At 43.0% G+C, this 15000-nt stretch overlaps 2 protein-coding genes across 2 annotated transcripts in view; one reads left to right on the forward strand and one right to left on the reverse strand.

Moving 5' to 3' along the window:
• Positions 1-10545: 10545 nt before the first annotated feature.
• LOC138357992 (uncharacterized) lies at positions 10546-12674 on the reverse strand. The gene has a single exon (XM_069315379.1). It carries the CDS (start codon positions 12395-12397, stop codon positions 11084-11086), a length of 1314 nt encoding a protein of 437 aa, XP_069171480.1. The 5' UTR covers positions 12398-12674; the 3' UTR covers positions 10546-11083.
• A 316-nt stretch (positions 12675-12990) lies between these two features.
• Positions 12991-15000, forward strand: part of LOC138358093 (uncharacterized) — a 24326-nt gene continuing 22316 nt past the window's right edge. The window contains exons 1-2 of the mRNA XM_069315573.1: positions 12991-13050; positions 13786-14814. Coding sequence (XP_069171674.1) covers positions 12991-13050; positions 13786-14814 — 1089 coding nt within the window. The remainder of the gene's footprint in view (positions 13051-13785; positions 14815-15000) is intronic.

Consider the following 15000-nt stretch of genomic DNA (forward strand, 5'->3'; position numbering starts at 1 on the left):
GCGGAAATACATCAGGATAAAATACAACAAAAATGCATTACCTGTGCTAGATATAATGTTAAAAGGATTTAGGGAGGAGAATACACCTTTACCACACTCCCTCCCTCCCTGTTGTATTTCCTACTCCTTCTCTTTTACTCTCTCTCCCAATCTTCCTCCCTCCTTCTCCTTAGCTTCCCTCCTCCTTCGCGTCTCCCCTGCTCTCTCCTTATCTCCCCTCTGGCTGCACCTTCCTCTGCCTTCTCCAGGAAATAAGCCAAATATATGGGCCGAGGCTACCGGAAGTCCCTCGGCTCATAAAAGAGATAAGAAACAAGGAAAGATATACAAAAAATCCATTTGGACTACAACGTCGCCGCTAACGCGTCTCGTCTCGTTAATACACTAACGCAAATGTACTTGCCTTATACAAATTGCTCGGTATTTATGCTAATGGCCTAATTAATTTTTCCACATTAAATTATTCTCGGACATGTGCATATTTCAGTAATAAGAACTCTGAGGTGTTTAATAATATATATATTATATGTAATATATATATATATATATATATATATATATATATATATATATATATATATATATATATATATATATATATATATATATATATATATATATATATATTAAATAATGTAAACACGCATTTCCTTTATCATTTTAAATGCATATAAAATAAACGATTTCAGTATTAACATATTTTTCAGTTGTTAATCTTCCTTAATACACATTCGTTAACCTGCATTGTAAAACACATGGAATTCATTTATGCATTTCCCAACTTGAAATATTTCCTTTCGGGAGCTTGACAAATATCTAAGACTTGGAGGGATGTTGGGATGTCCCAGTTTGCGAATCCTTTTCCAATCTCATTCGCTTGTATTTAGTTCCTCCATTCCAGGCTCTGAGACGTGCCGAGGCATGGTAGAATCTGCTAATGAGTGATCACTCATCAACATGAACGGTACGGGTTCCCATGCGGCTTGAACTTGAAAAGTTCAAGGCTTGGCCCTCATGGGTGTGTATATATACGACATTCCTTATGCCAGATCTTGTGTTACCACCGGTAGTAGTGAAGGATATCCTGGTCACCAGAGGGACCTGACTCCGGCCTGACCTGACCCAGACTTGACCTTCAGTAGCACGTTCATATAATATGAACTTGAGTATAGATCAACCTATCAATCAATCCTATCAACTGTCAACCAGTCTCGTCTTTAACGTCATTTTCACACAGATGTGAAGACATATACACAGCCCTCTTCCAATGCTGCTTAAAAGACTCCCCAATACTAACTATACTCTTTGATACACATGTTTACACATCTTCATAGTCTTATAAATCTTAATTTATAAAATTATTTATTTAATTAATTATATGACAATTCCCGTTGTCGGGGACAAGAAGCCAGTAATTAAGGTTATCCAAGTCCTCCCCCTACCCCCCCCCTCCAATAGGGCTAACTACTGATCTTCACCCAGGATGCAACCCACAACAGCTGCCTATTCCCAGGGATCCTATATACTGCAAGGTAAGTAGAAGCATCATATGTTAACAGAAAAAAGTGCCCAATCGTTTCGGTGTCGCCCGAAGACTCCGTCTTGGCCCCTTGGACTGTGAGTGAAGGACACAGACCAAAGCACTCCAAAACCCATGAGGTAATATCATTAAATCAAATTAGTTATTTATACAAGAACGTTATACAATTAAATATAAGAATTTTTTTTTGTCTGACGCAGGTCAAACACTCATTTCATCAGTGTGGAATTAGAATGTTGTTATAGCTTCAGCTACCCGGAGCAAGTTGCAAGTAGCACGGACTATGGTGAGCCCGTAGTGGGCTTACCTGGCACAGGAGCGGGGCAAGTAGCACTGACTATGGTGAGCCCGTAGTGGACTTACCTGGCACAGGAGCAGTGCCGTCTGAAGGGGGGGGGGAAGATTTAGAAGCTACGATACACATCAAATATACCACTGTTATGTAATCTCACAAACCCATTACACCTTCTTGTAAATACAAATTATTATTATTATAATAAATTCTTACCATCAACTCGCACATGCTAAAAGAAAATGTCTCCCAGCAAGTATGGCATCATAGAAAATGTGAGAGTAACAAACCCATTTTCTGTTGTGGCAATATTGATCAGGGAGAGACTTGCCTCGGCGGAGAGGCCCAATTCCACTTCTAACTACTCTATCGCTAAGCACACCGCATCTATCAAACCTAACGAGCTAACACCAGTTACAAGACGCATATTAATCTCGATAGACTCCCTCATTTTCATAGAGACTATAATAGGAGCAGCCAACTGTAGAAGAGATGTACACGGCCTGTGGTGTAATGTTAAAAAAGGATTTAGGCCCGTGGTGTAATGTTAAAAGGATAACAAACTTATCTGTTGTTTAAGATTCGCTACTTGGAACAAAAAGTTCCAAGTAGCACGGGCTATGGTGAGCCCGTAGGTACTCGTGTGTCTATCTTTTTAGGGAGGCTTAATTTATTACGGAGCCCACACCCCTCTTGTGGGCAGTAGGGGGCAAAGATTAAACATTATGGCTTTCCACACACTGGATCCCAATATTTTTAAGTTAAACAAGTTACACTGGACTTGCCATTTATGACAATTTACATTCATTTAGGGCCTACTTTTTGCCCGAAACGCTATGCGTGCTAGTGGCTTTACAAAATTGTAAAATCAACTTCATTTCTACGTTCTCTCTTAACCCCAAATGTGCCATCTTGTATATAAATAAATAAATAAAATAAATTAATACAGCTGTAGGAGTGGGTGGCATTAGAAGGAAAATTCACGTGACGAGCTCAGGCAATGTATAAAAGCCTACTCACAGTAGGTAAAGTTGGGAAACTTGACGAAGCAGAGAAGGTATAGACTCTACACAGTGAGTCGGGACCGAAGAGCTAAAACTCAACCAAATAAGTATGACCTGGCGAGAACACACACACACACACACACACACACACACACACACACATGCCACGTGTCAAGTTCTGACTCCAATAAAACAACACACACACACACACACCTGTTTGTTGTTTTGTATACACACACACACCTGTTTGTTGTTTTGTATACACACACACACCTGTTCGTTGTTTTGTATACACACACACACCTGTTCGTTGTTTCGTATACACATACACTAGTTCATACACAGTGTGCACGACAGTCATATATCAAGGTAAACGAGCAATACATGCAGTTGAGCCAGAGTAATAACTTCAGCTGTTATAACAAGTGACAGCACAATTTAAAATAAGACAAAAATATTTAGTGATATATAATCTGTGTTCATTTAAATTTTAATTATAGCCTTACGGTCTAAGGTCTTTATGGCACCCTGGCACAGTGTGTTATTGAGGCTTTATGGCACCCTGCCACAGTGTGTTATTGTGGCTATATGGCACCCTGCCACAGTGTTATTGTGGCTATATGGCACCCTGCCACAGTGTTATTGTGGCTATATGGCACCCTGCCACAGTGTTATTGTGGCTTTATGGCACCCTGCCACAGTGTTATTGTGGCTATATGGCACCCTGCCACAGTGTGTTATTGTGGCTATATGGCACCCTGCCACAGTGTTATTGTGGCTTTATGGCACCCTGCCACAGTGTTATTATGGCTTTATGGCACCCTGCCACAGTGTTATTGTGGCTTTATGGCACCCTACCACAGTGTTATTATGGCTTTATGGCACCCTGCCACAGTGTTATTATGGCACCCTACCACAGTGTTATTATGGCTTTATGGCACCCTGCCACAGTGTTATTATGGCACCCTACCACAGCTAGGAGTTATAATGCCTTAGGGCACTGTACCACAGCGACTCATTGTGCCTTAAGAGAGTTGTAAGTCACACTAACACAGCGAGTTTGTATGTATTTACCACATATAATCGTCGCACACACACACACACACACACACACACACACACATACACACACACACACACACACATACACACACACATACACACACACACACACACACACACACACACACACACACACATACACACACACACACACACACACACACACACACACACACACACACACACACATACACACACACACACACACACACACACACACACACACATACACACACACACACACACACACACACACACACACACACACACACACACACATACACACACACACACACACACACAGACACACACACACACACACACACACACACACACACACACACACACATACACACACACACACACACACACACACACACACACACACACACAGACACACACACACACACACACACACACACACACACACACACACACACACAGTAATTGGACACAACTATAGGACGCGTGGGGTGCTTGTCAGTTGACCACTTTAGTTAACGAAACACTTGGCTGTTTACATAAACAATTCTCTTACACCAATTTATCCTGAGCTCACATCTCTCCACTCCCAACCCGTTCTCGCAAATTTAATAAGTCAATATTGACTTATTAAATATGTGCATAGGTGACATACTTAACATAATAGTTTCCCTTGAAAAGCTTCATAGAAAACACCGACCTTACCTAACCTACTTAGTATGTTAAGATAAGCATCTTATTGCTTCGTAATTACAATTATTACCTAACCTATACCTATAATAGGTTAAGTAACAATTGTAATTACGAAGCTATAAGATGCTTATTTTAACATACTAAGTAGGTTAGGTAAGGTCAGTGTTTTCTATGAAGCATTTCAAGGGAAACTATTATGTTTAGTATGTCACCTATGCACGCAACTAATAAGTCAATATTGACTTATTAAATTTGCGAGAACGGGTTGCCACTCCCCCTCTCCTTTGCCCCTTCTACACTCTCACTCATTTGCCCACCCCCCATGTGCATATGCATGAATACATATGGAAAATAATTACTGGATACAGTGTGTGTGTACTCACCTATATGTGCTTGCAGGATCGAGCATTGACTCTTGGATCCCGCCTTTCTAGCTATCGGTTGTTTACAGCAATGACTCCTGTCCCATTTCCCTATCATACCTAGTTTTAAAAGTATGAATAGTATTTGCTTCCACAACCTGTTCCCCAAGTGCATTCCATTTTTATACTACTCTCACGCTAAAAGAAAACTTCCTAACATCTCTGTGACTCATCTGAGTTTCCAGTTTCCACCCATGTCCCCTCGTTCTGTTATTATTACGTGTGAACATTTCATCTATTTCCACTTTGTCAATTCCCCTGAGTATTTTATATGTCCCTATCATATCTCCTCTCTCCCTTCTTTTCTCTAGTGTCGTAAGGTTCAGTTCCTTCAGCCGCTCTTCATATCCCATCCCTCGTAACTCTGGGACAAGCCTCGTCGCAAACCTCTGAACCTTCTCCAGTTTCTTTATGTGTTTCTTCAGGTGGGGGCTCCATGATGGCGCGGCATACTCTAAGACGGGTCTCACGTAGGCAGTGTAAAGCGCCCTAAAAGCTTCCTCATTTAGGTTTCTGAATGAAGTTCTAATTTTCGCCAGTGTAGAGTACGCTGCTGTCGTTATCCTATTTATATGTGCCTCAGGAGTTAGATTAGGTGTCACATCCACTCCCAGGTCTCTTTCTCGAATCGTTACAGGTAGGCTGTTCCCCTTCATTGTGTACTGTCCCTTTGGTCTCCTGTCACCTGATCCCATTTCCATAACTTTACATTTACTGGTGTTAAACTCCAGTAGCCATTTCCCTGACCATCTCTGCAGCCTGTTTAAGTCCTCTTGGAGGATCCTACAATCCTCGTCTGTCACAACTCTTCTCATTAATTTTGCGTCATCTGCAAACATTGACATGTATGATTCCACTCCTGTAAACATATCATTTACGTAAATTAGAAAGAGGATTGGTCCCAGCACCGATCCTTGAGGTACTCCACTTGTTACTGTTCGCCAGTCCGACTTTTCGCCCCTTACCATTACCCTCTGGCTCCTTCCTGTTAGGTAGTTCTTCACCCATACTAGGGCCTTTCCGCTTACTCCTGCCTGCCTCTCAAGTTTGTATAGCAGTCTCATGTGCGGTACTGTATCAAAGGCCTTTTGGCAGTCAAGAAATATGCAGTCTGCAGAAATATGTGTATGTGTGTGTGTGTGTGTGTGTGTGTGTGTGTGTGTGTGTGTGTGTGTGTGTGTGTGTGTGTATGTGTGTGTGTGTGTGTGTGTGTAGCCCATCCTCCTAAAATGAAAGTACTTATGGTAATTATATGGCTGAATATATATATATATTATATATATATATGTCGTACCTAGTAGCCAGAACGCACTTCTCAGCCTACTATGCAAGGCCCGATTTGCCTAATAAGCCAAGTTTTCCTGAATTAATATATTTTCTCTAATTTTTTTCTTATGAAATGATAAAGCTACCCATTTCATTACGTATGAGGTCATTTTTTTTTTATTGGAGTTAAAATTAACGTAGATATATGACCGAACCTAACCAACCCTTCCTAACCTAACCTAACCTATCTTTATAGGTTAGGTTAGGTTAGGTAGCCGAAAAAGTTAGGTTAGGTTAGGTAGGTTAGGTAGTCGAAAAAACATTAATTCATGAAAACTTGGCTTATTAGGCAAATCGGGCCTTGCATAGTAGGCTGAGAAGTGCGTTCTGGCTACTAGGTACGACATATATATATATATATATATATATATATATATATATATATATATATATATATATATATATATATATATATATAGCTTAAACAGTCCTCGAACTACAATGTACAACAGGTATCTCAAAACCTCTTCAAGGGTTCGAACCTAGGCCGACGGGATGAGAGCCCAATAGCCACTGCCATCACCTAGTGTGGAACTACTAGAAGGTCGTGAGACCTCACATGCAGTCACTTCACTGACGTCACAGTCCCCAGCTGTGTGACGTCACAGTCCCCCCCCCAGCTGTGTGACGTCACAACTCGGCAGCAACACATGACACACACTCACCACAGGTGTTATCGGCTCCCCAGATCACCCAATACCTGCTCGATATCTCCTATGTTCATTTGCTCACGTCAAGTGCCAAATGAAACTGAATCGTGTTTGCAAGAATGAAAATTACGAGAAGTCACAACAGTTCAGACTGAACAAATCCTGGTTCTCGGTGAACCTACGCCACATTTTGAAGTGATATATATATATACATATATATATATATATATATATATATATATATATATATATATATATATATATATATAACATCTCAGGGTGATAAGGGTAAAATATGAATTAAACGAGCAATGAGTCACAATAACGTGGCTGAAGAATGTTGTCGACTTGAGAATGGTCCAGGACGGACCGAAACGTCGTCGTCGTCCCTTCACCTTCTAGTGTGTGTGGTCTGGTCAACATGAATTAAACAATACAGATACGGGAACCACCGCTACACACAAATTACACTTCACGTGACCTTTGACCTCTTGTAGTTCATTCATCCGTCTAGCTAACCGAGTGACTTTCACTTACAGGTACAAAAACTAGAAAGCGAGATTTAATAATAAGACTTAAAACACAGGCTAAAAGACTTAAAAATTGTGAACACAGCACAATTTAATAATAAGACTTAAAACAGGCTAAAAGACTTAAAAATTGTGAACACAGCACAATTTAATAATAAGACTTAAAACAGGCTAAAAGACTTAAAAATTGTGAACACAGCCCAATTTAATAATAAGACTTAAAACACAGACTAAAAGACTTAAAAATTGTGAACACAGCACAATTTAATAATAAGACTTAAAACAAACACCAGTTGGAAGGTGACCAGTTAACTGGGTTGTAAGAAACTGGCCATTGACTGGTCTCACGGACGCAACAAAGGATTCGAACATGGCTCGTTTCCTAGAATTCAATCACGCTCTAAACTTCGATTTGATCCGTCTACGGAGCTTCAACAAAAACAAACTATAAACGGCCAACTAAACTGCAGCAATTCAGGTAGAGAAACATGTGTCCTCCATAACGGAGGTGCTCGAGGGTGGCGTTGTTACCTAACTACGAAGAAAAACACACAGGAGCCGTGTTAATTAAGACACCTGGTGTGTGTGTGTACTGGAAGTCTGGAAGCCCGCCAAAAGTGGAGAGGGCGCAGTAAGGGCGCCAGTAACAGTGACAGTTACCTGTGACCAGAGGGGGCTGGGGGAAAACAATGGCTTTCCTAGAATAGATATATTCACATAGAACGGAGAGCCACGGATTGTGGCCCGCAAATAGTCGGGGGAGAGAATATAAAGCTGAGAGTATTGGCTTTATAAGTAAGCCGAACTGCGACATGGTAGAACCTAACTCTTTGATAACAACCTGGCGTAAGGATGCAGTCTGCCAGTATGGTATTACGCTGCCACTGTCGTACATCACGCTTAAAATAAACTACTAATGCATATTTAAGTAACTTTAGGACCGAACGTCCGTCGTTACATCACCGTGACGCGCTTAAGCCTCTAGAGACAATGGCCCTGAGGTGATAGCCAATCAGCCAGGCGTTAATGGAGTAATGGGAACACATGCGTCCAATGGGCTCTGGGAACAGTCATGCTAGGCGGAGCTCCCTGTGAGAAATCTTGAAATTGCTTCATTGTTGATGGCATGTCAGTTCGGGAAGAATTAACATAGTTCTGGAGTTCTCCGCCAGAGGCAGTGATCCTGAAGGCAATTAGCCTGCGGTAGTGTGAATTGTGTCCGTCTAGAGTCTAGTTGCTCGTCATGAGGAAACTGTGAGGGGGTGGTGGTGGGGGTATCTCTAACAGTCGAGTCTTGGGGATCCATGTGTTACTCCGTGGACAAGAAGGTACTGTGCAACTTGTGACAAGCAAACTGGAGTGTGACAAGTGGTTTTGTTGTCAAGGTGTGTGTGTGTGTGTGTGTGTGTGTGTGTGTGTGTGTGTGTGTGTGTGTGTGTGTGTGTGTGTGTGTAATTACCTAAGTGTAGTTACAGGATGAGAGCTACGCTCGTGGTGTCCCGTCTTCCCAGCACTCTTTGTCATATAACGCTTTGAAACTACTGTGTATGTGTGTGTGTGTGTGTGTGTGTGTGTGTGTGTGTGTGTGTGTGTGTGTGTGTGTGTGTGTGTGTGTGTGTGTGTGTGTGTGTGTGTGGTTTATCACTACAAATAACTGGTGTAGTGTAGACATGAGAGGCACTGTGACAACCTCTAATACATTAATGAAAACTCAAGGCAAGATGAGCGGCTTCCGGGGATCTTTCAGGAAGGTTATTGGCTTCACATCATTACAATTAAACCTCGCCTAAAGCAGCAACTGCCTTGTTATTACCATCACTAATTTTAATTTAAGAGCGGCCACTCCAGACTGACACCCAGAGCGCAACTCCACAGCCTCTCCTTAGTACACGAGTTGACCGACAGCTGAGAGGCGGGACCAAAGAGCTCAACCCCCGCAAGTGCAACTAAGTGAGCACCAGCTCAGAACACAGCACAATTAAACCATAGCAAACCATACATTATTAAAACAATTATTCCGGCCGAGCCTACATGTGCTCACTATTTCCGCTTGTGAAATAATTTAAGAAAATATTATCGTCTGCCTTCAAACATTCTTTCCGAAACCTAAATGATTAAATTATCTTGAAGAACCACCAACAACTTCTTCAAATTTCCCAGCCAAAGTTAAGAGGGAAAAAGTCTCGAGTCCGAGGGACGGTCATTTGCTTTTATTTGTGAGCGTAATCACCTAATTAAGCTTAAGGGGTTTGTGGTTCAGCTCTTGAGTCCCGCCTCTTTAAGTTTCAAGCCAACAGGGGTATAAATTCCTGAGTTCTTTGAATTTATTTTTTTATTTGAAGCTGTGTTGGAAGTCGTATGTGTGTGTGTACTCACCTATTTGTGCTTGCGGGGGTTGAGCTCTGGCTCTTTGGTCCCGCCTCTCAACTGTCAATCAACTGGTGTACAGGTTCCTGAGCCTACTGGGCTCTATCATATCTACACTTGAAACTGTGTATGGAGTCAGCCTCCACCACATCACTGCCTAATGTGTGTGTGTGTGTGTGTGTGTGTGTGTGTGTGTGTGTGTGTGTGTGTGTTTCAATACCGAGATAAATCATTTGAGAACTAAATAAAAATTATAACCATATCTTACACAAACAAATGTGTACCGGTAAATATATATACAAATGTTACAAGAGAAGTCCTGCCGTTTGACACTAAACAAATAATGGAAGCTGTAGAGAAATATATATAATATCACTCCAATTGTCATGTTAGGAATTCCAAATATTTTATTATAACACCAAATAATCAAATATAAATAGTGTGTAATATTTCAGACTTCACATACGGGTAGTTGAGGACAATATCACATAGACAACCAAAAGTGATTCGAGTTTTAAAAAGATTAAAACATCAGTATTACTTAGATAATAAAGGCAATGTCTAGAACACATGATGCAATTAGCAGTAGGTAATGCATGAAAAATTATACACCTGAACGCCTATTATACACCTGAACGCCTATTATACACCTGAACGCCTATTATACACCTGAACGCCTGAGAAGATCTAAGCAAGCACTTCGTATCGAGTGTAAAAAGCAAGGCAAATAGGAAGAGAAAGAATAATAGGTTATCTTGAGGTTATCTTGAGATGATTTCGGGGCTTTAGTGTCCCCGCGGCCCGGTCCTCGACCAGGCCTCCACCCCCAGGAAGCAGCCCGTGACAGCTGACTAACACCCAGGTACCTATTTTACTGCTAGGTAACAGGGGCATAGGGTGAAAGAAACTCTGCCCATTGTTTCTCACCGGCGCCTGGGATCGAACCCAGGACCACAGGATCACAAGTCCCGCGTGCTGTCCGCTCGGCCGACCGGCTCCCAGAGTAGACTTTTATAGATATTATGTTAGGCCTAGGACAGCTTGTATAGGCCTAGGGTTCGAAGAAAAAGAACTGAGCCAATACCACCATTAAGCACCATGAAAGAGATAGGAGAACAGGGAAGCAGCGGTGATAGGGGGAACTTAGTTAAGTTGATACCGATATATAATGTTTCAGAAGGAACACAAGCTATGAATTGATGGGCAACACCAAGGTCAGTTTCCACTGGAAATGTTGGGTGAAGACATGTAAATAAGACAAAGCCTGCGATGAGCAGTAGTTATGAAGCTTACCACGAAGAGCGAGGACTCCTTGCTGCACCGCTGATGCTGGTCGTGGATGAGGTGCGCCAACATCTGTGTCCTCTCCGCCATACTCATCTTCTTGGAGTCTCTGCCCTTGTCCGCCCTCGCCGGCCTCAGGACAGGACTCCACATCCTAAGGTCCTGGGAGTCCATGACGTCCTTAAACTCACTCGGGAGGTCTTCAGGTGCCCCCGGATAACTTTCCAGCTGAGATGTGGTCCTCGCGGTGACCAGCTCCTCGGGACCCGGGTCGTACTGAAGATGAGGGTCGTCGGCTCTAAAGCCATCTGGGGGCAGTTTGGTGCGCTCGCTCTTCCGGAGGTGAGAGGATGACTCCACGGCGTAATGAGGCACTTTGTGTTCCAGATAGCGCGGCTTCAAGTCTGGTCCCCTGGAGGAGCCGCAACGCTTCGCGTGGAGTGCAGCTTCCTCTATCTTGCTTCTCCCTCCTAGTCCGACACACCTGCGGCTTCCGCGGGAGCTGCGATTACCCGCCACTCCTCCGCCTTGCCCCTTCACCTCGTCCCCTTGAGCCGCTTCCGGAATATTAGTGCCTCGTGAATCTTCATCTGACGCTCCTGGGCTGCTGTCCGGCTCGTCGATACTCAGAGTGAAGACACAGCTGTGGAAGGAGTCCTGGTGATTGCAGGATGGGTGGTGGGTGGCGCGCGAGGGCTTGCCGGCCTTACCTGCGGCAGTTTTGGGGTGTTTGGGAGTGTGGTGGCGGTGTGTGGTCATGGCAGGGGAGCAGGGCGAAGTGGAGCGAGGGTGCAGAGACTCTGTGCTCCGCCGTTCACTAACGTTCACCATAGAGAGCGTGATGGGAGAACAAGTCCGGGGGGGCCAGTTACCTCCTGTGGAACGGAAGTCGCCAGAATTCATGAGGTCTCCGATGCTGCCGCCTCCAGAGATCCCAGTCTTCCCTCCCAAGCTCCCCAAGTAACTGGACTGCGACGACTGGTCCGACTTGCTCTGCCTGGCTAATTCGTTCTCCGGAACGAGTTGACGGTTAATTCGGTCATCCGACATAGAAGAGATGTCGGAGACGCTGAGGCTCATGCGACGGTTGAGACAAGGGTGGCCACTGGCCGTGGGAGAACTACTGCGCTTCTCCTTGGCATGGCCACGGTTCCTTAGGTTGGCCAGGGACGCCCCCAGGGGGAACCTGATGCCCCTCAGCATGGCCCCGGGGTCGCTTGGTCTGTACTTCAGTTCTCCGGACATCTTATGAACCCGGGCTGTAACGCCGCTGTATTCCACGATGCAATCTTTTACGCGTGCATTATTATTAACGTTTTCACGTCAACTTTCAGAATATTCCTCAAGCTTTTCAATGTTCAAAGTTTGTTTTATTCAGTGTGTGTATCAAGAGGCATTTGTTAATCCACTAACTATCCTGTGAGCTGTAAAGATAATGTGGTGACCAGCTGAGCGACAGTTTAAGATATCTTAATCACAACCGTTATCGGTTATCACAAATTCAACCCCAGTCACATCCTGATCTCTCTCTCTCTCTCTCTCACACACACACACACACACACACACACACGCACACACACACACACACGCGCACACACACACACGCGCGCGCACACACACACACACACACACACACACACACACACACACACACACACACACACACACACACACACACACACACCCTAGTAATACCCACGACTTTGGAAGATGTTTAAACTTAGTCAACTTAGAATGCACACCTCATTAACGTTGAACACATTCTGTAAACTACCGTAGGAACGTCTTGGCCATGAACTCGTGTGTTCGTCCCGTCCACCCCCGCGCCCCGAGGGGATATGCAAATCAAGCTTCACAAACGGATGAACCAGAATTTTAATTTTAAAAACGCGTTAAAGGTAATCGCGCGCGCGCGGGTTCAGGATGTAAGATACTGTATCTCTGTCCCCCTTACTGACTGACAAAGTGAGAGAGCGCCTCTCCCTTCTCCCTCTCCCTCTCCTGTTCCCCTCTTTTTACGGTAGCTGCTCTCCCAATCCAGCAACCTTTCCCATCTTTGATCTCTCTCACTATTTACCCAAATCTTCCCTTTAGTGAACACCCTGAATAGTTCCTCCAATCCTACATCCCTTTTTGGGGAGCCCTCTCCACACCACTTGCAACTAGAACACAGGAGAGTCCAAAAGAGGACACAGGAGAGTCCAAAATAGAACACAGGAGAGTCCAAAATAGAACACAGGAGAGTAAAAAAGAGGACACAGGAGAGTCAAGACAAAGAGGACACAGGAGAGTCCAAAAGAGGACACAGGAGAGTCCATAATAGAACACAGGAGAGTCCAAAAGAGGACACAGGAGAGTCCATAATAGAACACAGGAGAGTCCAAAAGAGGACCCTGCAGGAAGCCTGCTGACCCAAGCGAGGTTCCTCTACACGGCCAACCAATCTCAAGATATAATTCACGCCTATATATGGTCAACATTTCAATTATCTTGAGGTTATCTTGAGATGATTTCGGGGGTTTAGTGTCCCCGCGGCCCGGTCCTCGACCAGGCCTCCACCTCCAGGAAGCAGCCCGTGACAGCTGACTAACACCCGGGTACATCAACTTAATTACATCAAGTAAGGTTGACAGAGTAAATGTGACTGTACAAATATACACGAGAACATTAAGGTAAGGAAGAGAAGACATGAAGAAAACATTAAGGTAAGGAAGAGAAGACATGAAGAAAACATTAAGGTAAGGAAGAGAAGACATGAAGAAAACATTAAGGTAAGGAAGAGAAGACATGAAGAAAACATTAAGGTAAGGAAGAGAAGACATGAAGAAAACATTAAGGTAAGGAAGAGAAGACATGAAGAAAACATTAAGGTAAGGAAGAGAAGACATGAAGAAAACATTAAGGTAAGGAAGAGAAGACATGAAGAAAACATTAAGGTAAGGAAGAGAAGACATGAAGAAAACATTAAGGTAAGGAAGAGAAGACATGAAGAAAACATTAAGGTAAGGAAGAGAAGACATGAAGAAAACATTAAGGTAAGGAAGAGAAGACATGAAGAAAACATTAAGGTAAGGAAGAGAAGACATGAAGAAAACATTAAGGTAAGGAAGAGAAGACATGAAGAAAACATTAAGGTAAGGAAGAGAAGACATGAAGAAAACATTAAGGTAAGGAAGAGAAGACATGAAGAAAACATTAAGGTAAGGAAGAGAAGACATGAAGAAAACGTTAAGGTAAGGAAGAGAAGACATGAAGAAAACATTAAGGTAAGGAAGAGAAGACATGAAGAAAACATTAAGGTAAGGAAGAGAAGACATGAAGAAAACATTAAGGTAAGGAAGAGAAGACATGAAGAAAACATTAAGGTAAGGAAGAGAAGACATGAAGAAAACATTAAGGTAAGGAAGAGAAGACATGAAGAAAACATTAAGGTAAGGAAGAGAAGACATGAAGAAAACATTAAGGTAAGGAAGAGAAGACATGAAGAAAACATTAAGGTAAGGAAGAGAAGACATGAAGAAAACATTAAGGTAAGGAAGAGAAGACATGAAGAAAACATTAAGGTAAGGAAGAGAAGACATGAAGAAAACATTAAGGTAAGGAAGAGAAGACATGAAGAAAACATTAAGGTAAGGAAGAGAAGACATGAAGAAAACATTAAGGTAAGGAAGAGAAGACATGAAGAAAACGTTAAGGTAAGGAAGGCAGACATGAAGAAAACATTAAGGTAAGGAAGGCAGACATGAAGAAAACATTAAGGTAAGGAAGGCAGACATGAAGAAAACATTAAGGTAAGGAAGAGAAGACATGAAGAAAACATTAAGGTAAGGAAGAGAAGACATGAAGAA

Source organism: Procambarus clarkii, chromosome 81 (genome assembly GCF_040958095.1).
Source record: "Procambarus clarkii isolate CNS0578487 chromosome 81, FALCON_Pclarkii_2.0, whole genome shotgun sequence".
Lineage (NCBI taxonomy): Eukaryota > Metazoa > Arthropoda > Malacostraca > Decapoda > Cambaridae > Procambarus > Procambarus clarkii.

Bases quoted from the DNA above. Each gene is read 5' to 3' on its own strand.
- LOC138357992 (XM_069315379.1), bottom strand. From the start codon at position 12,397: ATGTCCGGAGAACTGAAGTACAGACCAAGCGACCCCGGGGCCATGCTG.